This window comes from Catharus ustulatus, chromosome 13, assembly GCF_009819885.2.
Source record: "Catharus ustulatus isolate bCatUst1 chromosome 13, bCatUst1.pri.v2, whole genome shotgun sequence".
Taxonomy (NCBI): Eukaryota; Metazoa; Chordata; class Aves; order Passeriformes; family Turdidae; genus Catharus; species Catharus ustulatus.
Genome location: NC_046233.1, coordinates 11,644,806 through 11,666,384, shown reverse-complemented (window position 1 = coordinate 11,666,384; position 21,579 = coordinate 11,644,806). Strand labels below are relative to the sequence as shown.

At 41.0% G+C, this 21,579-nt stretch overlaps 1 protein-coding gene across 2 annotated transcripts in view; it reads left to right on the top strand.

Moving 5' to 3' along the window:
- CHCHD6 (coiled-coil-helix-coiled-coil-helix domain containing 6) overlaps window positions 1–21,579 on the top strand; it is a 109,054-nt gene that overhangs the window by 44,050 nt on the left and 43,425 nt on the right. For both annotated transcript variants that reach the window (XM_033071907.2, XM_033071906.2), the window contains one exon: window positions 13,228–13,298. In XM_033071907.2, the coding sequence (XP_032927798.1) occupies window positions 13,228–13,298 (71 nt within the window). The remainder of the gene's footprint in view (window positions 1–13,227; window positions 13,299–21,579) is intronic.

Here is a 21,579-nt window from a genome sequence, read left to right as displayed (position 1 = left end):
ATGACAGGGAGGGCAGCATCCCTGATTTCTGCTTTCTGTGGGCATCCACAGAAAGGGCTGAACAGCATCTTTAGAGGAGACTAATGCTCCTGGTAGCCTCCCTGTCTTCAGGGAGAGGTTCTTTGCTTATTGCTGGTGGCCAACACACAAACTGACATCCAGTACCTTGTGCTCAATTCACCCACTTAATGGCTTTTTTTTGTGGCAAGCTTGTGAAGTTTAGTAGTTAATATACCTCAGTACACAGCTTTTAGAGATCAGATAAATTGATTGGTAATTTGATGAACTCAAAGAACATCTATAATAGGGTAACTAAAACGTGTTAGATGTCAGCACAGTCTCTGCCTTCTCTGCAGTGTGTATGTTCTCTCTTCAATATGTGTTGACTGCTGTTCAGTACATTACATCAAATTACAAGCAGCCTCTATGCAAACAGCAGCTAAGTGTTTGCTTCCTCTTCAGCCTGCACGATTAGTGCAGGGATGCGTTTGCAGTCTGTGTGCTGAAGGGTGAACTGTCAGAGCCTTACGGTGATTTTGTTTCCCTGGCATTTAGAGTATCTTTGCAGAGGGAGAGAATGATGCTTATGGGCTGCTTCATCTTGGAGGAATCCATCCTCAGGCTCGACTTGTGAAATAAATGTGGCAACGTGTGGTTTGAACTTAGTGTCTTAACACTGAATTTAGCAGCTGAATTTAGATAACAATCTGGTATCTGGTCTCATCAGTGTATCACTATGAAGACTTGTTAAAGGCAGAACAAAAAGACCTAGAATGTGATCTTGTCTCTTTGTTGGAACTCAACACTGGAGCATTTGTCAAGTCTAGTCCAAAAAGAGCAAAACAAGAGGTCCTTTTGTCTCACTTCTGAGAGCTTTCCCCATTATCTAATATTTCTGATACCCTTCCTTGGCATTTTTTATTCAACCCAATTTTCCCTTAATTTCATTCATTTTCTCATTGCCTAATAATTTAAATTTCTGATTGCTCCCTCTGTGTCATTTACATGCTTGTTTGTAAGCAGGATTGATATTTATAAACGTGTCTGTATATATTTATATAGATAACACTGTTACCAGTAAAACCAGTGCCACTTTTCTAATAGAAAGCAGCACTGCACCCCCCCCATCCCCAGGTGTGAACACACACACAGTCTGTCTCTCACCTGTTTTTACTGAGGTGCAGTTGTACCTCAACAGCAACTACATCACCCTGCTGCAATAAATACTAGTGCTGCCTGTTATTCTCTGTAATTCACCAACCAGTGTACAATTAATTTCTGGCCCTGTTATTGCACTATTGGCTATTTTATGAAGCTGTAGAGAGTTAGCACAGTGAATTGATTAAATATGTTCCAGACCTTAGGCTGGATTCTGTGTGTCTGCTGGGATTTTGATGATTGAAGCTTGTGCTTCTCTTGGGATATTCCAGATTTAGACTTAGTCTTGGAAATTGGTTCAGGTAGACAAAACTTCCCTATGTGTGGAATTCACTTGCATAAGAGCCTGACTTTGGGGAATCTGAGATTTCTATTTCAGCTCACAGTTGTCCTTCCACATATGGCATGAAAAAAGGCATTACTATTAGGACTTAAAAATAAAGCCAACACCAGGATTCGTTTTGAAAAGGTCTTAAAATTATGGCTCTCCCCTTACAGAGTGTGCTGTCATCATGTTAATGGAAAATATGGCTAATAATTACTCTATGAATTGACTCCCGAGAACATCTCAAATTTGTGCTGAATTAAGTAGTCCAAAGATCAGACTTTAAAAAGGAACTACTCCATATTTACAGTGGCTGTACCTTCTGAAGTGTTTAGTAGTTTACTGTGGGTGTGTTAAATACATGTTTCATGACAGCCTGGGGCCACTTCTCTGAAGGTTTTTTCCCCATCTGCCAGTCATTTTAAAGAAACATAAATAAAAGAGCTACTCCAATTTCTTGAACATATAATGCACATTCCCCAGAGACCAGGGTGACTCAGAAGTAGCTTGTAAATAACATGTTCAATGTTTTTAAATAGATGTGTACCATCAGGCTTGCAGTGAGGTCTTCAGCCACTGCAGACTTGCTTTGCCTGTCACAAAATATCCTGATTCCATGATGATGTGTGGATTTCTGTTTGGTTGGTTGGTTTTGGGGTTAATTGGTGGTTTGCCCATACATTCTGTGTTTTGGGGTTAATTGGTGGTTTGCCCATACATACAAGGATGCCACAGTTTGCCTTTAAACACCTTGGCTCAAATGAAGATTTCCTGGCTCACCCATTTGCATTTTAGCCCCAGTGTAAGTAAATAAGAAATAATGGCTTTTGTTCTATTTTAGTTAAAAATAGTAAATATATGTCTCATGTGCAGTAGAACCATCTGGGAGTGAGCACTGACAAGTGTGGAGAGGAGTTGCCCTGCTAGCTGTTCAGCAGTGGAGTGGCCAGCAGGTAAAAGCTGTTGCCCTGCACAGGGGACAGCAACAGTGAGGAATGGCCACAGAGCCAGGACATGCTGAGAGGCTGCTGAATCTGTGCCCATCTCCAAGAGGCCACAGAGCAGCAAGAGATGGGAGAAGAAAATGTGGGAACTGAGATAAAGCTCTAAGCCTCTGGTTTGAGAAGACTTGTAATTAATAGGTTATTTTATGAGAAGAGCTAGCTTTTATTTTCCTTCCCAATTACTGCATTTCAGGTCTTTTAATAAGAAAACCAGCTTAATTCCTTCTCCTTTCTACTCCCTCCCCATTCTTCTGAACAGAAGCCAAATTTTTTTCTTTCATAATTTCAAGCTGCAAGGTTGCTTTGAGCTTGCATGCCTGGGTCAATTGGGGAGTGCCTGGGTTGTGGATTTTTTTTCCCCCTAGAGATGTCTCATGATGTACTGGATGGTACACAGAAATGATCTAATTTGCCCTGACATGCAGCAGGCTTTGAACTGGCTGGACTGTGGTTCCTGGTCAGAGGAGTCGACTCATATGGGTGTGTTGTGTTGTGCTGCTTGTCTGAGCATGTATATGCATTTTTTAACCTCATTTTTCATAGTAGTTATATATACCACAGAATTTCCTTTGGCTGTTTAGGGAATTAAATGTAGTGTATGAGACCTTTCACCTTTAGGTCATTTGTTGAGATGCAGCTTCCGTTCGCAGCAGCAAAAAGCCATTACTGCCTGATGGCCAATCCCTCATTTGTGTGGCACTGAGATAACTCTTCCTTCAGTTAGAGACAAGGGTTTGTTGCAGGAAGAACAAAAAAATCCCCCATAATAGTGTCCTAACTGTTGATTTCTGTGATAGGCACAGGGCATCCCAGGGAGGAACACAGCATTAGTCCTTGCTGGCTGAAAACAGAACAGTGCTGGGTTTTAAGTTTGTGTGTTCATTTGTTCTGTGGAGAGAGGATTTACCTTCAGGTCTGAAGTGTTTGTGGTGTTTGCTGTTATTCCCTCCTGTTGTTCCCCAGCAAAAGCATAGTTCTGTCCCTTCTTTGTATTCCTGTTGTCTGAGCTCATGCTGTCTTCAGTTGAAGAGCTTGAAGTTTTTGCTTGGTCTTGTCCAGATATAGGTGAAATACTGATACTTTCCTTTTTCATGAGCCTGAAAATAATATCCATTTATAAAAATCACAGTTTCCCAAGCCTCTTTTTCTTACAAAGTTTATCAGCTGCAGCAACAAACCCCTGATAATTAGAATGCTTATACCAAAATGTTTCTTCTGCAGCTTTAAGCCTACCTATATTTCCTTTTCATTTAATGCCAAGTTCATGGTCTGTTGTTGCTGGTATGCAATAATCCTTACTGTCAGACTGTGTTTAGAGATTAAATTCTGAGTAGATTTAGCTTGCTTCTATGGGTGTGTGGTACATTGTGCATGTGACATTCTTCTGTTTATGTTCCTGAGAAGCCTTGGCAGCAAGACATGGTGAGATTTTTCAGGCTTAATGGTAATAAGTAATTATTCCTATTATTGTTTATTGGGCTAAAAGTGAGACCTGCCTTGTTGCCTTTCCTCTACCTGGCTTCTGTAATGAAAGTACCATAACTAAGCTGGGGGTGCCTGAAAGGTGTGTAAGGCCATGGGTGACATCCTGCCCCTGGGGTGTGTCCAGAGTGTTCCCTGTGGAGTACAGGAATGAAGGAGTTGTGTGGCTGCTCCTGCTCTCTGTAGGTGTTTGATTTTCATGTTAATGTTTACAGCTTAATAGCCCTGCTGTGAAAATGCCTCTCTCCATTGATTGGGGGTCTGTGGTCCTTCTGGGCTTCTCTGTGGAGCCTTCCCTCTTTGCCAGCTGCAGAGGTGTCTCTTCAATGCCCTTATAGAGGAGGCAAAACAGCTGCATTAAAAAACAGGTGAAAGAGAAGATTACTAAAAGCAGAGAGAATGAGACTGTCAAATGATGGAAAGGAAATTGCTTACAAATATTTTCTATTTCTTTCTTATCCCTTCTGCCATCCCTTCTCCTTTGTCCTCCTTGTGGTTTATTTTATCTTAGGATAAACATCGTATTTATTATCTGTTTGCTGTGTGGTGAATTTCAATCTTTGAACACAAGATGCATATAAAATACAAAAATATAATACATATAAATACATACAAAAAGATACTAATATTCCTTTCTCTGGAATAGCTGATGCCTTGCAGGGTGAACTAGAGGTTATGTGACAGTGGTATTGTAAAGGCAGGCCAAAGGATTCTGTGTTAATCCATTTTCTTTTTCTTGTTATCAGTGTTCTGTTTTATATTTAATTTTCCTTTCTAAATAGTAATCAATATTTCTCTGTAGAAATAGCTTAGTAACTTTTTTTGCCACCTGTGAAATACATTGTTGCTTTATCATGTTTGTCCAACTATTGCTAATAAGGGAGAATGACAAAGTTATCCTTTGTAATACTATTTTTGAACTGTGGAGCTGAGAACTTTTTCCAGGTATTCATTAACTGAGATTTCTAGCTCGCTGGAAGATAAGTGAACATTGTCCCCATTTTAGAAGTGAGACCTTAATGCTTAAGGTTAGTATTTTCTATAATAGCTTTTGTCTCTTCACTTTTTGGTTATCCGGGTATGCTGTATTTCTTCAGATGTGCTGATTACCCATAAGTTGAGCTTGAAGTTTTGAATAATGAGCTCCTGAGCATCTCCAGACAGGGCCACGAGCCAGCAGGCACTTCTGAAAGTGTGGATTTGTCTGTGCCATTAACCGTGTACAGTGACCTGTGAAGTCCTAGCGGTCTTTTGGGCTGTAATCATTAAACCAGTCTCTCCTACTGGATAAAATGGGAAGAGAGCCTGCAAGCACAGTGAGAGAGCCTTGACTGAAAATACAAATATCTTCTGAAAATGCTCTGGGAGTAATAGTAATAAAGAAAAAGTACAGTGGAAAATAAATTGCTGCTGATACAATTTTTCTTCCTATCTCAAGTTTGCCGCTAGTATGGCAGTTTTTCTCCCTTCAATAAATAAATGCAAAGATGGGAATTGCTGCCAAAAACTGTCACATTTCTGGAACTTTCAGCCCCTGATTATTCACATTAAGCCTCTCCCCCCCCAGCAGTACAGTATTCTGAATATGTACACCCACCATTCTGTCAGATCTGTGCAGTCTGTGTCTGGTTCATCTTCTGTGTCTTTGATGTGCTCCGTAACGTAGGCAAAGAGAGGTCTGATAGTCTCTCTAAAAACCTGACAGTTTGTGTGACAATCTGTCCACGAATCCACAGGCTCCTTGTCAACCAAATGAGCCTTTGAATATCAGAGGTTTCAGAACAGCGCTTGCAGCATTGCATATGCACCAAGGGGAGAGTACAACAGGCTTCCTTGTAACCTGAGAGATGTCTGCGTTTTCCTTAATCATTCCAGGGACATCTCATCATTGCTTGTTGGCTGGTTCTCAGCCCTGCACATGTCGGGGTTATTTAGCAAAGCTTGATTTACTGGAAGCTGCACATGGAGAATAATTTGTAGTTGGGGGTGGAGGAAAAACCCTGGGAGGGGGTGGAACTTCCAGGCTTTGGCTTACTTCTGTTTTTCAGTGGTTTTTTTGTTTGTTTCTTACAGTGACGCCCTCCCCTGCAGTTCCTTTATGCATGCATGTATGTATGTGTATGGATGTGATGCATTTTCTTCAGTATTCTCCAGTTCTCTTGCACATCCTGCTGCCTTGGGTTCCTCTATTCTGCCTTGCTCTGGGAACCCAGTATATTACATTCCTTAGCTACCTGTTGTGTTAAAGGAATGAATTTAACTTAGCTTTTTTTTTTTTTTCAATTGGGACAGGAACTGTTAACTGGGCCAGCTGCTGTAGTTTATAAATGGGACTTAGGGATATTCTCAGCAGAGAAGGATGGAAGTTTTAGCTGCAGCATGACTGTCCGAGGTGGTGGGAGTTTTGTTGGAGGCTCTGTCAAATACCAACTTTGGCATGACAGCATTAAACCTTAGTTAAAATGTTCCTTCCTTCCTTCCCAAAATAAGCTCCTGTGACAGGCCTGACAAGGAAATGTGCTTCGTATCCTTTTTATTGTATGACAAGTATTTGATGGCTGCCAATTTTGTTTGATGGGTTTTTTTCCCTCTTTATTCCCCCTTGAAAGTGTTGGTCAGCCTTTGAGTGAAACTTCCACTTGCATTTCTTAGTGCTCTTGATATTCTGGCAATTTCCTTCTTTCTTCTCCATTTCCCTTAGCATTGATTTTCTGTATTCCTGTCACTCTCTCATGGACAGTGCCCAGATGTTTGAGGCAGCATCCTGTGATCTCAGAGTTCATCCTCATTGTGTGGTGGGTCTGCTGGTAGGACCCAAGTAGCCCTGCAGGATGAGTTTGCAGCTGCCCAGCACAGGTGCTGGGATTTGGCAGGCAGTGCTGTGCCCTTGATGCCATGGGCACCACGTTATCTGCGCAGGTCAGGCACGTGCAGGACTTCTCTGAAGCAGGATGCTGGAAACTCTTGATGTTTAATCAATGCCTGGGAAGCCAGTTTACTTGCACTTGTCAGATGTAATTGATTCGGGCATTTACTGTGAATTCCTCACCTTAGCTAAAATTCCAGCTGGGAGGAGAGCACGGAGATACTGCCCTACAGCAGTACTGGAATTAATCTGGACCTTTCACAGCGCTGTTGCTGTCCTTTTCAGAAAGCCTGAGTTACCTGCTGGAATTTTATGGCCTTTCTCTTTGAAGCTGCTCTTACTTTCCAGAGTTTGTTTAAAGAATTGGTAATGCTTTGTTTGTAGTCTTTCAGAAGGGTGTGCTTTAAAGCAACCTCATTTAAACACAGTGTTTCTTTCTCTTCTCTCTTTTTTTTCCCCTTTTAATTGCTTCTGTAGTAATAATTTCTTTTTTGCTGTTTGCCTTTCTGACTTGAAGATAACATGAGGCTTTTCTGCATGTTTCCAGTGAGGCACTTGAAGCTTTTGGAAGTTCCTAATACCATTTTGCTTTGGGGTACCTGTTTTTAATTAGACTCTTCCCAGGGTACCTTCATAGACAGTCTGACTCCATGTGCTTTAGGGACTGTAGCTTAACCTTTTTGTACCTAGTTTGTTATCCACAGGATAAACTCAGCCATGTTCCTTCTCCCCAGCTCTGCCTCCCTCAAGCTCTGTGGAGATAGGGGTTCTGTGGGATTTTATCTTTGAGAAGCTTTCTAGATATGCTACAGCATTCATATTTTGCTTTCAACTCAGGGTAATATTGCAGACATGAGAAGATCTGTTCAAAGAAGAATGTACTTCTCCTGACTAGTTTAACTTGCCTGTGTTCTTACTGTGGACACTACTCTCTTTATGCTTTCTCTGAATCTTAATCCAAAATTTATGATCTCACAGCTTATTGCCGAAGGAAAGAATAGAATGGAACAAATTCAATGCTCTCATTTCATTATTGGTCTCAGCGGGAGGAGTGGATGAACCCACACATGAACAGCAAACAACAGAGCTGTGTTTAGAAGTTGGCTTTGGCTGAAAAAAAATCTTTTTTTTTCCATATCAGCAAGCTGTTTGTAGTTCCTTGCATCTTTTCTCTGTTACCTTTTAAGAAAAAAAGCTTATAAATTTTCAAAAAAGCAGTTTAACCCTTAACTTCTGTGCTCTAGTGATATGCTCTATAGGCATGTTTCTCTTCCTTGTTAATTGGCTTTTATTTTTATGTACATTTGATGGGAAGGAGGAAATGTGAATGAGCTAACTGCTTGCTGATACCAGCAAATGGACTGAGCAGAAACACCAGAGGGGTGAGCTCAGGAGGAGAAGAGATTGTTTCTTGCAGCATATTCTGAAATTCCCAAACTCCCTGTTTTGGACCAAAGCTGAAAGCAGTGATTGATTGTGTGGGTTGATTTTAACACATCCATAGGGTCATCCAGTGAACAGATTGGTTTGGCTCATCTGCCTCTGTACCTGTGGGAGGGATGCAGGTACATGGGGTAATTTTTCAAATCTGTTAGGAGCTGTTTGCGTGAGACTTCTGAGTGGTGAGAATGAACAGACTGATGTACTGTGCATGTGAACCACTGACCTGTTTGAGGTGTGGGGAGCCTGGGTGTACCTTTGCTTCCCTGAGGCACTGCTGGGAGCAAAGGGGGCTCCCAAAGCTGGCACTGACTGATGTTTCTCTGCAGCTTCCCGGAGCTCCTCATGGCAGCAGCTGCATCCAGGGCATGTGTGTGCTCCCTGTCCCCAGGAGTGTGCAGGCAGGCCACAGTTGTGCTGCTTCTCAGGATCTGGGGATGTCAGCTGGAAGCAGGAATTTGAATGTCTTCCAGCTGACATTTGATATGGAAGGAGTAATCTTTGCTTTCCTTACCTGTTTCTCTTATAAATTTGCGGTGCCCTTGTGGGGCACATTGTGTATTGCCCCGCTCACAGCACTGCCTCTTGTGCTCTTTTGGGTTTGAGAGGGGCTTGCAAAGGGCATTTTCTGCATTTTCTGGTGAGCGTGGATGTCAGGAGCAGGGATGGAAGCAACACGTCTGTCAGGTGCGAGGCAGATTGCACCATCTAATCTCCCGGCTGTCGTCTGCAGCATTTGTCAAGGCCTCCACTGCCCTGCTCCCTTTCATCAGAGCTATCACTGGCATTCATCTAGGCTGGCAGCATTTCAACAGCTGTTAATCCTCTTTGTATCTCTAAACGCTGTGACCACTGACAAGCTTCTATACTCTGAGGTGTCAAAATATCTCAAGATATCTGTGGTGGTGGTGGTTGGGTTTGTTGGTTTTAAATCAAGACACCTTCCAATCTATTGACCCGAACTGAACCTGATGGAGAAATCCTTGTCTCAGTGTCAGGTTTTTAATGCTGCTGCTTGATGTTCACAAATAATTTCACCTGCAACCTGATTGATTTTGATTTCCTCATGCTTGTTTTGCTCAGTTTTCTGTTTTACATGTTACTGCAAGTAACACGTGTTACACTGAAGTTGTAAGGAATGTGGTTTAATGTCAGTGTGAGAATGAGCTGGCAGGGTTTTCTCTTTGTGTTTCAATTACTTTTCCTCCTGAAATAACCCTGAGAATTCAGTCTTCTGCTATTATGTTTTCTTACTTTCTTTGCTATATGTTCTGGAAAGGGCCTGGGCAGTATAGTGAGGTGTAGTAGTGAGTGTCAGAGTTTCTCTGCATGGTTGCAGCCAAGGAGGAATGCTGAATTAAAATTACTCCAAATTTAGCTCTAAGTTTTAAAATTGATTCCCTTTGGAATGGAATTTTTAGCACAAGGGTGTTTTGGAAGAGTGGCGAGCAAGGGTATAGCAGCAAATCTGTTGTAGAAAAACAGCAGGGTAAAGGAAAGTGGTTCTGTTGCACTTTAGGCTCTGGTTATGTATTTTTACAACTTCTTGGTGTTTTTATTATTTGCTACGAACCATCATTTAATAGCAGAGAAAAACCTTTCAAACTAACATTTCTTTGCTTAGTTTGTTTGTCCTCTCTGGAGAGCTCTCTCCCCATATGACAAAGCTCTAATGTTCTGAAGTTGACTCCCCTAAGGCTCAGCTTTATTGAGAGAAGTGAAACATTTTAGGTGGTTCATTCATTCTTTCTGTGTCTTTTGTTATTTGAGCCCTTATGGTGTCCTTTGGTCATGTTTTTAAACTTATTTCTGCAACTAAGACTGCCAGGAGCTTTATTTAATAATAGTTGAGGTCTCATGCTCAACTTTTTCTTTGTGAGCTACCATTTTATCTCAAGCATCAAATATTGTGAAAGTAAATTAAAAGCAGTGTTCATGTCTTGTAATTTCGTGTGGAATGTTCTCTCTTTTACTGTACCACTGAATATCGTTTTATGAAGATAAAGGACTTCACTAAGACTACAGACAGCTCAGACTTTGTTTCAAGTGCAAATACCACACCTTGATCCTGCTGAATAGCCCTTGTGTGGAGGCGACCCTGCTGAAGTTGGGGGAAGTGCTCAGGTGGTTCCTGCCTTAGCTCCTCGTTTACAGCTAGATCATAAAGTCCTCGGAAGTTCTAGGCCCCTGGAATGTTCTCTCCTGCCATAGCAGGTGATAAACTGCTGGAAATGAAGCATGTCTTGTGTCTGAAGTAGTATAGATGAGAATACTTGGGAAATTATTCTGTTATTGGAAGCCCCAGATCACAGGACTGTGTCTGTGCCCATGTTGAAAGGTCCTTCTCTTGCCCATTTAGCCCATTTGTTGCTCATTTAATGTTTAGGACAAAAGGGAATGTGACTTTCCCAAGGTTAGAAAGGATCTAAAGGCCAAGGGAAATGTATTTTAATAATCTGCTTGTTGAACAAACTCAGATTTAAATGGTGGGCCCCCCTGTTTTTATTACTTGGGGAAGGATTTGAAGGTACTGATTCATAGCATTACAAATATTGTTTTATTGGGGTTTAGAGTTTTTGAAGGGGAGAGATCTGAACCAACAGCAAGAGACTCAATTGGATCACAGGGAAAGATGTTTCCTTTTTATTTTTAAAACTCAACAGCTTTGTTGCAGGTTGAAGGTGTTCTGTGCCCCTCCTCAATCTTTGCATGATGCCTGGTGGTTGCTTTGAGACCAAGTCCTTCCTGCTTCCCCTCACTGAGATCCTTACCTCTGTTCAGGCTCTCACTTGCCTGCTTTTAGCAGCTGCAGAATTCAGAAACAAAACCTGGGTTCATTTCCCAGCTCTTTTTGTCCGTGCTGTAGCTGATGTTGTTGAAGATGAGCCTGACCGAAGTGCTGGGCAGTTGAACCCTCTGTAATAAACCAGGTGAGGTTGTGCCACAACCACTTCAATCGACAGTGCATCCAGCAAATGATTCTGTTGGCTATCGTTACTTTCTTTAGGTGAGTTAAACGTGACCTCATGCTGGGTCTCACGTACAACAGATTTGTTCCTGTTTTCCTCTCCTGCTGCTGTTTCACTGCAGAGTGCTGCAGGCTAATAGTATCTGACGGGACTACTTCCTATTGCCTGAAAAATGCTTAAATTTGCTACCTTGCTTTCTCTTTTTCCCAGTTTCTCTCATTCTGATCTCTCAGATCCAATCCCTTTGAGAAATCAGACAGTATGAAATATGGAAATTGCTTGGGTAGTAATTGGAGAAACGGTGAGACCTTTGAAGCCCAATGGAGATAACGCTTACATCTACTTATTCACATTATTTAATTTTTAATGGCAAATTTAATTAATGAAGCACAGGTCTTGTGGTTTCATGTGTGAGTAAGTAACAGCAGGGAGCTGTAAGTCATGAGGTCTGTTTACAGGCCAGAGAAAAAGATACCATTAAAAGCTGAACTTTTCAATATAGGAAGGAGAAAAATGGATTTAAATAGCATTGAAGTTTGGCCACTCTGTAACGAGTAAGTAAACAAAAACATTAACGATAATTTCCCGGTAAAATGCATTTTGAAGTGGTTAGTCCTCAGTGATTGCTCAGTTTAAGTCTGTCTCCTAGGTCAAAGTTTGAAAAAGCAAAATCTGTTCTGTGTTTCTTTTGGTATGTAACATAAATTCAGGCATCAGAGATAAAATACTTCAATACAGTACCTTGAAGCCCAGGTTCTGAAAACCTTTATAAACCTTCCAATTAGCTGGGCTTCACACAACTTCAGAGGTACAGGCAACTGTTATCCCTCACTTGCAGATGGAAAATGGTGACTTGCCCAAGATTGCACAAGTGGCAGAACCACTAATAGAACTTGAGTTATATCTGTCCTTTCCTTTTTCCAACCACTGAACAGTATGTGTCGGCTCATCATGCGCAGGACCACAGCTGCATTTATGGGAAAATAAATGAAGGAGGGCAAGAATAGTATTCTATATAAAATGACCAAATTTGGGGAGAGACGAGATAGCAGCTCGAACTGGCCCTAAATGAATAGCTGTCCTCGCTTTCAATACCATTTTGTCACTTTTTTTTTGATTGATTATTGCATATTTTCTGCTTGTGCCTTTTCAGAGTAAGAGCCTTGCAGATGAGCTTCGAGCGAGGCAGCTGCCGGTGGAGTCCGGCGGCTTTGCCTAGGGCAGCTCTATCAGCGGTTTGGTGACACGAGACCTTGCAGTGCAGTCACTGGGGGAGTGCAGCCATTCCCCCCTGCTCATTGTGCCTGGGAGGCTCCTCAGTGCAGCCCACAGGAGGAATTCATCCTCCATCTTTAGCGTCTGAGCACTTGTGAGCTAAAATTCTTTCTGTGCAAGTTCTGGAGAATTTAATGCAAACCTCTTAAGCCCTGCAGCAAGACACTCAAGACTCTGTTTGGCAGCGCCTTAACTGAGACCTGATACGCCTCCTATGTTGTTAGAAGGGAAACAGGCTGCATAATTTTCTTTTAAAGAGTAAGTAACATAAGTAGAAGCACTGAAATGTAAAATGGATTTTCCAGTGCTAGCAGCCAATTTTGATACTTGCATGTCAGTAACTTACAAGATCCTTCACAGCAATTAATGAAAGAAGAGAACAAAACATGACCGAACTCAAAATAACTCTGTGCTGGGAACACCTTGTTTTTGTGGTTACATGGAATAACCAGAGCTTGTGGTTGGTTGGTAGTGACCTTTTCCCCCTCTTTCCCTTCCTTGGAATTTCCTTGCAGTGAAGGATGTGTTGAGGCCTTGATGCATTTTGCTGAAAATAAAATCGACTCTTAAGTATTTCTGGTATTCCTTGAACTGAATATTCTGTTTGTTGTTGGAAATTGTTATTAATTATAGAAGATGACTTTGTGACAAGATAAGATCTGAGACGCCTTTAATTTTTAGAGCTGAACATTCTATTCTTTGTTTCAGAATGAAGAGATCTACAAGATGACAACTGAGCAGTATCAGGAGGCAGCCACCAAGGCAGAGGAACGGATAAAGTGAGGAACCATTTTTGTTCTTTTCAGCAGTTCCAGTTGCATTCCATAACATTTTGTGTGTAGCTTCTGGATGTTCCTGTAAACAGAGTGTGAAGTTACCTTCTGTCAGGTACTGAGGGGCTGAGGAGGTGCAAGCTGGCATCCTCTCTGTGTCAAGCTTGACAGAGTTTAGTATAAAGTTGATAGATCTTACAAAGAAGGATGAGGGAGAAGAGAGGGACTTTAAAAATGAGTATTAAATAGGAATATTTACTAGGGTTTTCAAAATAGCAATGGAACACGTTTAATCTGTTCCGACTTTGACCCTTTGTATTTAACCTACACACTGCAGTATTGGGCTGGTGCATGGGGGTAGGAAGAATAGCACCACTGCTAAAGTTTTCATTGTCCAAGGAAAAAACCAGGCAAACAGTCTAAATCTCATCCCTGTTTGTTTCAAATCAGAGTTGTAGCTTTCATGAATGCTTGCTTAGAATGATTACAGTGATTTTTCTGGTCTTTTTTATTGCCCTTAGCACAGTAAGTGGACCTTTAATGTCACCTTTTTAACATGAACATATATAGAGTGTTTAAATTGTATTTGTATTTGCCAGTAGAGTTATATAACTTATTGTTCCACATGCACTAACAGCTGCCGAAGAAAAAATATTTTCTATAATTCTTTAATATTAATGAAGCTAAGGCAATTACGCTGTCAAGAGCAGCACTCGGATCTCAGTTGGGTAAACAGTTGGCCAACATGCAATAAACTGGAGTAGCAGCATATGTAGTCCAGTTGGGTCCAATCCAGACTCTACAATACTTAATTGCATAAATAGATAATATAGTAATGATGAATATGTTAGTGGGGTGTGCAGTATATTGTGTTGTCTTTATTTAAAATTGTTTGACTGCCAAAGCATCACATAACCTGTTGTAATTTCACATTTTTGTTTGGACAGTCAGGCAATAAATTGCTAAAGAAGCCAAAACAAGACAACTAACACACTGCTTACATTTCCATACCATTTTCCATAGCAGAATTTTAAATTCTCTTTTAAAATAAAATTTAAAAAAATTATAGGACGTAACATTCTCATAGTCGTAGATCAATGAAATCTTTTCTTGGATTTGCTTCTGCAAATGTGTGATCAATTGTCATGAATTTGTGTAGTGGTGATTTATCCTTGTGACTTGGTAAAGGAAGCAACTGGGACCTGGGATTATGTTCTTCACTTACTGTTACAGACTGTAACTACCTTATTTTTTATAGGTAGTCTGAAGGTTGGTTCCTGATGTTTCTGTTTCCTTTGGTCTGTTTTGTTTCTTGTGGAAACGAAGACTGGTAATGTAGGAAACTCAGGAATGCAACCATTTCTTGCAAAGGTTAGTGGCAGAGACCAGCACAAATGCCGATGAATTCTTTCTTTCAAAGCTCAGAGTATGCTTGTGGTCTTTTAAGGGTTTCTTCCCCTTTTCTTTGAGCCTTTATCATCTAACAGTCTTCTGGCTTCTGACCTGATTTGTACAGTGCTCTTCTATTTGATGGCAATATGAACTTGAGCCATTATAACAAGACAGATTCCTTGGGCTGTCTTCTTTGCAGCAAAAAGAGACGCGTACCCTAATGTGAATTTTGTGTGAAAAAATAACATGACTGGTGGTGTCTAGGAAAGAGACAAGATGAGTGGCAAGAGTGAAACTGAGTGTGAAGTTGAATATCATGCATTCTAGATGGAATTGCCAGCAGTAGTCAGGATTCCACCGAGCTGAGTGTTAGAGTTGGTGATCTGGGACTGATAATGCCCTTTGATAATTGTACATGCAGAAAGAATCATTGCTTTCCCCCATCAGCCTGCAGTGTGTCATTTCCATCAGCATGCAGTGACCTTTTTCAGATTGCTGCTTTGTGTACAGCACACTGTAAAAACACTCCTAAAGTGTTCTTGTGCCTCACACCTGGGTCATGGGACAGGGTCGGGTTCCTTCCTACACTGGCATCCATGCTCAATTGGTAGGACTTGAAGTCTGTGTGTTGTGAAGTTCTCTTGTTAGGTATCCTGCATTCAAGTCTTTCTGCAGCTTGTTTATGGTAATAGCCTACAAGATCCTGTAATTTCAGTGGAAAGAATAGTCAGTTCATCCTGATTTGCACTTTCACATTGAACATATATAAGCACAGTAGGTGCTAAGATAGGTTAGACTGATTTATGCAGAGCTAAATTATGTGAAATGGAATATTAGCCAAAGTATGAATGAAGTACAGGTCTGCCTGTTTCTGGTGCTGGATTATGGTATCTCCTTAAGGGAAGGAAACCAGGAGTGGCATTTTCTCCACCTGCAGAGAGTCCATATCCTTCACCATAGTGTCTCTTCCCGAGCTTAGGTTGTCCCTGCGAGACTGTGAAGATCCACCCCTGGCACTTGAGCCTTGTGAGACCAATCTACTCTGCATTTGTTCTCCTCTGCCACTGGGTATCAGCAGAGCTGATGGAGGAAAAGGGAAATAGGGCTGGGGCTCTGTTTTTCAGAGTCTGTGTTGAAGCAAAGAGAAGAAATGTCTGAAACAAAACCCCAGTGTTTTCTTGGCATTTAATGACTTTTGTAATTCTTTTATCAACACTTACAGCTCTGCACAAGTGGTCAAGCATTCCACGGACTGTTTCCACTCCTTAGTGATTTTCAAGCATTGCAGGATTTAGGAATATTGTACACCTTTCCACCAGTGACCCTTCACAGCATGCCTGCGAGGAAGGCAAGCAGACCTTCCTATCTCCCTTTGTCTATAAACAGAGGTGAAGTTCTTAGTGCTGAGCTTCAATTTAAATCACTGACACAGTCATTAGCTCTTGCTTTCCACTTCAAGGTTTAATGCCTGCATGGCCTGACTTGTGCAATGGACTTTGTTCCTCATCTCTTCACCTGAAGCCAACCTACTCTCATCTGCACATACCTCCTCTCAGAGTGTCTCCTTTTCCTTTGTTCTGGGCTCTGTCCAACCTGTTTTATTTCTTCCCAAAAATTCTTAGCAACAAGACACCACTGTGCACAGCTTTCAGCACCTTAAGCAACTTGCCCTTGTTGCTTGCATGCTGTGATGAATTGGACAGTTGCCACGGACATATTGTCTCAACTATGTTGTTATAATTGGTGCATTATTATTTTTCTCATTTGTTAACCAACAGAATTAAAGTCAGGGGATCTAGAACTTCCCCCTGCCTTCTTTCCCTGTTTAGCAAACTGCGCACATCAGTAGCCACCCACAAAGGAAGCGGCGTGTAAATAAAAAGCCAGTACTCCCCACCCTTCCCTTCGTTCCACATCCTTTTCTCAGTGTTCATAGAGCCATGACTCAGACTGGGTTTAGAGAAGACAACTTGCTAATCCCCTCCCTGCTACAGAGAATAAAATGGCATTTCATTCCAAGCTCTATTAATGCACTCGCTCCAGGGATAAAGCAGCACTCCCAAAAGGCAGTGGCCAAATTTTCTTTCTGTTGCGTTGTCTTTGTCTTCTTTTGAGTGTTACATTTAGATTAGCTTCTGAGGATTAAATGTTATTACAGTCCCTGAATCTGTTAAGGGGAAATAAAAAAACATCAGTAAAGAGGTTATGGCTTAGTGCAGCACTCTAGATTTATCCTCAAAAATGCTGGGTTGGGGTTTTTTTTGTTGTTGTTGTTGGTTGGTTTTTTTGTGATTTATTTTCTTTTGTGAAGGTCGACTTATTTTAAAAAAATATATAATTTTTGTAGTTGTTACTTTTGGATGCAAGAATTGGCTTGGGTGGGGGTGTGACTCCAAAAGGTAAAGCTGCAGGAGTTGGGTGAGGGGATTAGGAAGCTGTTAAAAGATAAAATTGTTCTGAAGCTGAGTTTCCCTCTGAGATCTCCCTATAGTTTTCAGAACTGTTTCTGAAGCTGCTTACTGAGGACTGTTGCTTTGCATGTTGTGCTGAGAGGACTGCATGTACTTTGTGCTGTTATCAAGGAATGCATAAAGGATGGCAGTATTTTATCCTGGTGGAGATCAGCCGTGAGTCCAAGGCAGCTTTCCACAGGAGAAACTGCCAAAGAGATTTACTTCATTTAGAATTTACTATGTAAGAGTATCATTTAATGGTCCTCAGATCTTTAAGCTTTATGGACATGAGTATTTAAGGTGGTTATGTTAGAAAAACCAGCAAGTAGTAAGTCTCCTCCTGGCTGAATGTGGAGCAGGAAACAACTGACTCAGTTGAGGGTAAGGGAAGAAAGTTCAGAGATGGATTGTCTGCTGGCAACAGGGAATGAATGGTTTGCTTTTGGTACTCATGGCAATGAAACTTTTATTGAATTGCACAAGATTTTGTGGGGCAGATGGCCCCTCAGAATAGCAAGTTTAACTGGAACCTAGGGAAACCACCTTTTTTGTTTCTTTCTATAGATCCGGAAAGTTTATAAAATAGTTACGTGGTGATACTTGGGTTTGTTAATCCTGAAGTCTACTATGAGGCTTTGGCCTGGACTCTACCCAGGAACCAAGGTCTGAAACAGTTATTATATGGACAGCTGTGAAGCCAAAGGACAAGGGTAAAGACATCATAGTTTTCAAACAAATTGCTGTGGGATTTCTCCTATCATTAGATTAGATAAATGATTAATTTAGTGTTGAAATTAAGAGTCTCTCCAACAGGGATTTAAGAGTTTTCAGGAATAAGAGATTGATTATTGCTGAAAGCTCATCCATAGCCTTACCTCAACATAGTGCTTTTGTGCCCTGCAATGATGATACCTTCACCAAAATTATTTGATTTCGTCCCAGTCCTGTTCTTCCCTTGGTGCTTGGTTTGTGCTACTTGTTCCCTCTTCTGTCTGCACTGAGTCTGTTTCATAATCTTTAAATAAAGAGATAGGTTATTAGTCAAAGCTTTTCTGTTTCTCACTTTTATAAAGTTGCTCTTAGTAGGAAATTAAAATATTCTTTAAGAGATTATAAAGCTTGAGTTTCCTCAAAGTTATTTCAGACGAGGGTAAAAGTATGTGGGTGAATTTTGACTTTGTCTCATTTTACATGGTGTGCATTTTACTGAAAGAAAAAGTTTCTGATCATTTTCAGTTCTGCTTCACGAAGTTATTCACTCATTACCTTAGCATGTAAACATTTTCCTTATGAATTCTGGAAGGGCTATTGTTAAGCACTGCTTGTACCAGTGCATTGATTTCCTAGCAACATATATTCCCCTATGCTTTAGGAATATGGTATGTGGAAACAGAAGTTGAATATTTGCAGTGAATTTGCATAAATTTTCCAATTGGCCCAGATTACTCTTTTTCTGAACCAAATTTTAAATCTTGAAAATTTATTATATTGTGTGCTTTGAATCTTCTTTCTGAAGTTCACTTCTTGGGGCTTATTAAGATGCTGCTTCTAAATAAGATTTTTGTTTTGGCCGGTTAGTAAAATGAGTAACATTCAATCTAATGTTCACAGTATTGTGTTTCCTCTCATGCGTGATGAGAGATGAGTCCAATGAACTGAGATTGCAGTTCTGTTAGTGCTGAAAAACTGGTGTCTCTTCACAACTGCAGGAACATTTCTTCACTGCTACGTTGGTAGAACTTGGACATTTATAAAATAAGATCTGAATAGCAAGGACTCGACTGGCAAAGGAAGAGGTGCCAAAAACTCTGTGTAGTCTGTTAGGGATGTTTCTGTTGCTATCGATTTTTACACGAAAAGCACTTGTTTTCTGTAGTAATGTTGCCTTTATAAAGCCCTTAGATCAGGGTTTGTTGGCAGGCCAAATCCAGATTGTTTTCAAAAGCATGGATATTTGTGCAGCTGTTAAAACAAACCTCAGTCATACTTTGTGCATCAGAAGATGTGAAATATTTCAGTTCACAGCTCTTTATTTTGGAGAATACAGTGAAAATAAAAGCAGATCTCTGCCCTCACATTGGGAATTGCATATTCCAACGTGTACCATGGTAAAAGCAAGGTTTCTCCAGGTTTCATAGTATCTTATTGTGTATTTACAAATAACAGCAGATCCACTCCAAAATCCAGAACTTTTTGTGCCTTTGGCCTTCCCCTCCCCTTGGCTTGAATTGGTGTCATGAATCTAAATTAATGGCCCAGCTTAGCCTATTCCTGCTGTGTTTTTCTGCCTCTGTCTTCAGTGTGTGTGTGGTGTAGTGTGCTGGTGGTAATGGCATGGGACTGGTCTGTAAAGGACTGAGGTTAAAGTTGTCTGGGGAAACTTTCCAGAAAGAGTGGTGAATTAAAGATGTCAGAAGCAATAGTGCCTGAGAAACCACTTGTTACCAGTGAATTAATGACTTGTTTGGTAATTAGCAGCCTGAGGCAAAGTTGAGGTAACACTCTAACAATCTGGTCATTAATTCAGTTGCAACTGATTTCAAGGGCAGTGTTGCTATTTTGAACAGTAATTGTATTCCTGATTCTGGATTACACACGCTGTGTCCTTACTGTTGAATCAGTCTCTCCCTGAAGTCTTGGAGGGATGCTAAAAGACACCAAAGGCAAGTACCACTGGGGGAAATTTGAGGGAATAGTTTGTTATGAGCTCCTATATTTTTATCTTCTGAGGAAATAAGGACTGTGGCAGGACTGCTGTGGACACCCTGCATCATGGTGATGTATCTGCACAGAAGAAGTTGGTGGTGTTTATGCAGGACTGATGAGTGTTTGAAGTCCTTTTCTCCCTCACAGAAGAGAAAAACCATCTCTGCCATCAAACCAAAAATTGTAATTTAGTATTTATTTGTTTGTGTGATTTTGATCATTCATGAAGTTACTCTGTTAAAATGGGTTTCTAGGCTATGGGATACTCAGAGAACTGAGTGAAACCTGCTGGGTTTGGTTCTTTCTGTACTTGTACTTGTTAGTCCTGGCAGTGGCTCTTGCTTGCGTGTCTGGGACATATACATACCATACCAACTACAATTCAAACTAATTTGACCCAAAAAACTGATATTTGGAAGGCAGGAGCACTTGTTCAGGGATGAATATTATTTCCTTGCAGAGAGCTGGTGAGTGTTGTGCTGACTGCAAGGGCCACCAGCAGCACACCTGGAGCAGCATCAGGAGGCACAGGCTCACATCACCTGAGAGGCTTCATGTGCTCTTCTCCAGACTTAGTACCATGTTATCTAAATCGTTTTCTATAAAGTTTTTTTTCTGCAGACTTCTTGAGTTTACACCCAACCTCTCCCCAAAAATGGACTTTCAAGACTTTTAGTGTGTGCTTGCTTTGAAAGCACCATTATTGATGTTCTCTGAGGGATAAGTAGCTGCTTAATGGGGATCTTTGCTGAGTCAGTATTCAGAATTGCACAGCTGGGTAAAAGGAGACACTGTGGTTTTAAGGGTTAGAGAATGTGGGCAGAAGCAAGGGGATTTTTTTAAAAGAGTGTATGTTTAGCTTCAGACCCCACCTGAACATTAACCCCAGCTGCTTCGATCTCCTCTCTAAGTTTGTTTTGGCATCTTTATCAGGATATGCCACTCTGTCAGTGCAGAATATACCAATGGACTCATACTTTTGTCCATCCCTTTATGTAGTATGAAGTAAACTATAGGAACTTAGTGCAGTGCTCAGTGGCATTTTGGAAAAGTAACTGCTGTTCAGATGGATATTCAGAGTTTTCTTTTAGAAAAAAGAACATTTCATTTGCAGTGTGACATTATTATAAGATCATCTCACATAGGGGTAATTTACTGAACCTGCTGTCCCTCATTTAGAAAACTTTCTGGGAAGGTATTTAATAGACCAACAGTTCCCCAACTAATTCCCAGACATTATAGCACAGTCACAACCCATATATTCTTAGGGCTTGTGCTGTGTATCTTCTACAGACTGCATGCCTTCCCTTTCTGACCTGAGATCTTAACCAGTTTTTAGATGATGTTTTTATCTGGAGAAAGAAAATCCCTATTCGGGTCACTTGTTGGGCTGTGTGTTGTTTTCAGATTCAGTTATTGCTTGCTATATTGCTTTTCTGCCTTGTGGGAGCTGAGCCAGCTTCCTTTCTGATTCAGAGAACTCCTTCCAGCAACAAGATTCTGACTCATTCCTGCTTGGCTTCCAGAGACTGTTTTGCTGCTAACTTTAGGCTCTTCATCTTTGCTAGTCAACTTTTAGTAGCTTGGCATCTTTGGGAAAAAATGGTGCATGGCTTTGTGGGCAGGAGATCCAGTTCTGTTAACTTCTGTATCTCTTGGCAAGTGAAGGAAGAGGCAGTAGTTTTCCTTTTATCTTCCAAGCTGACAGTTTCTCATAGCTCAGTATTCTACCATCA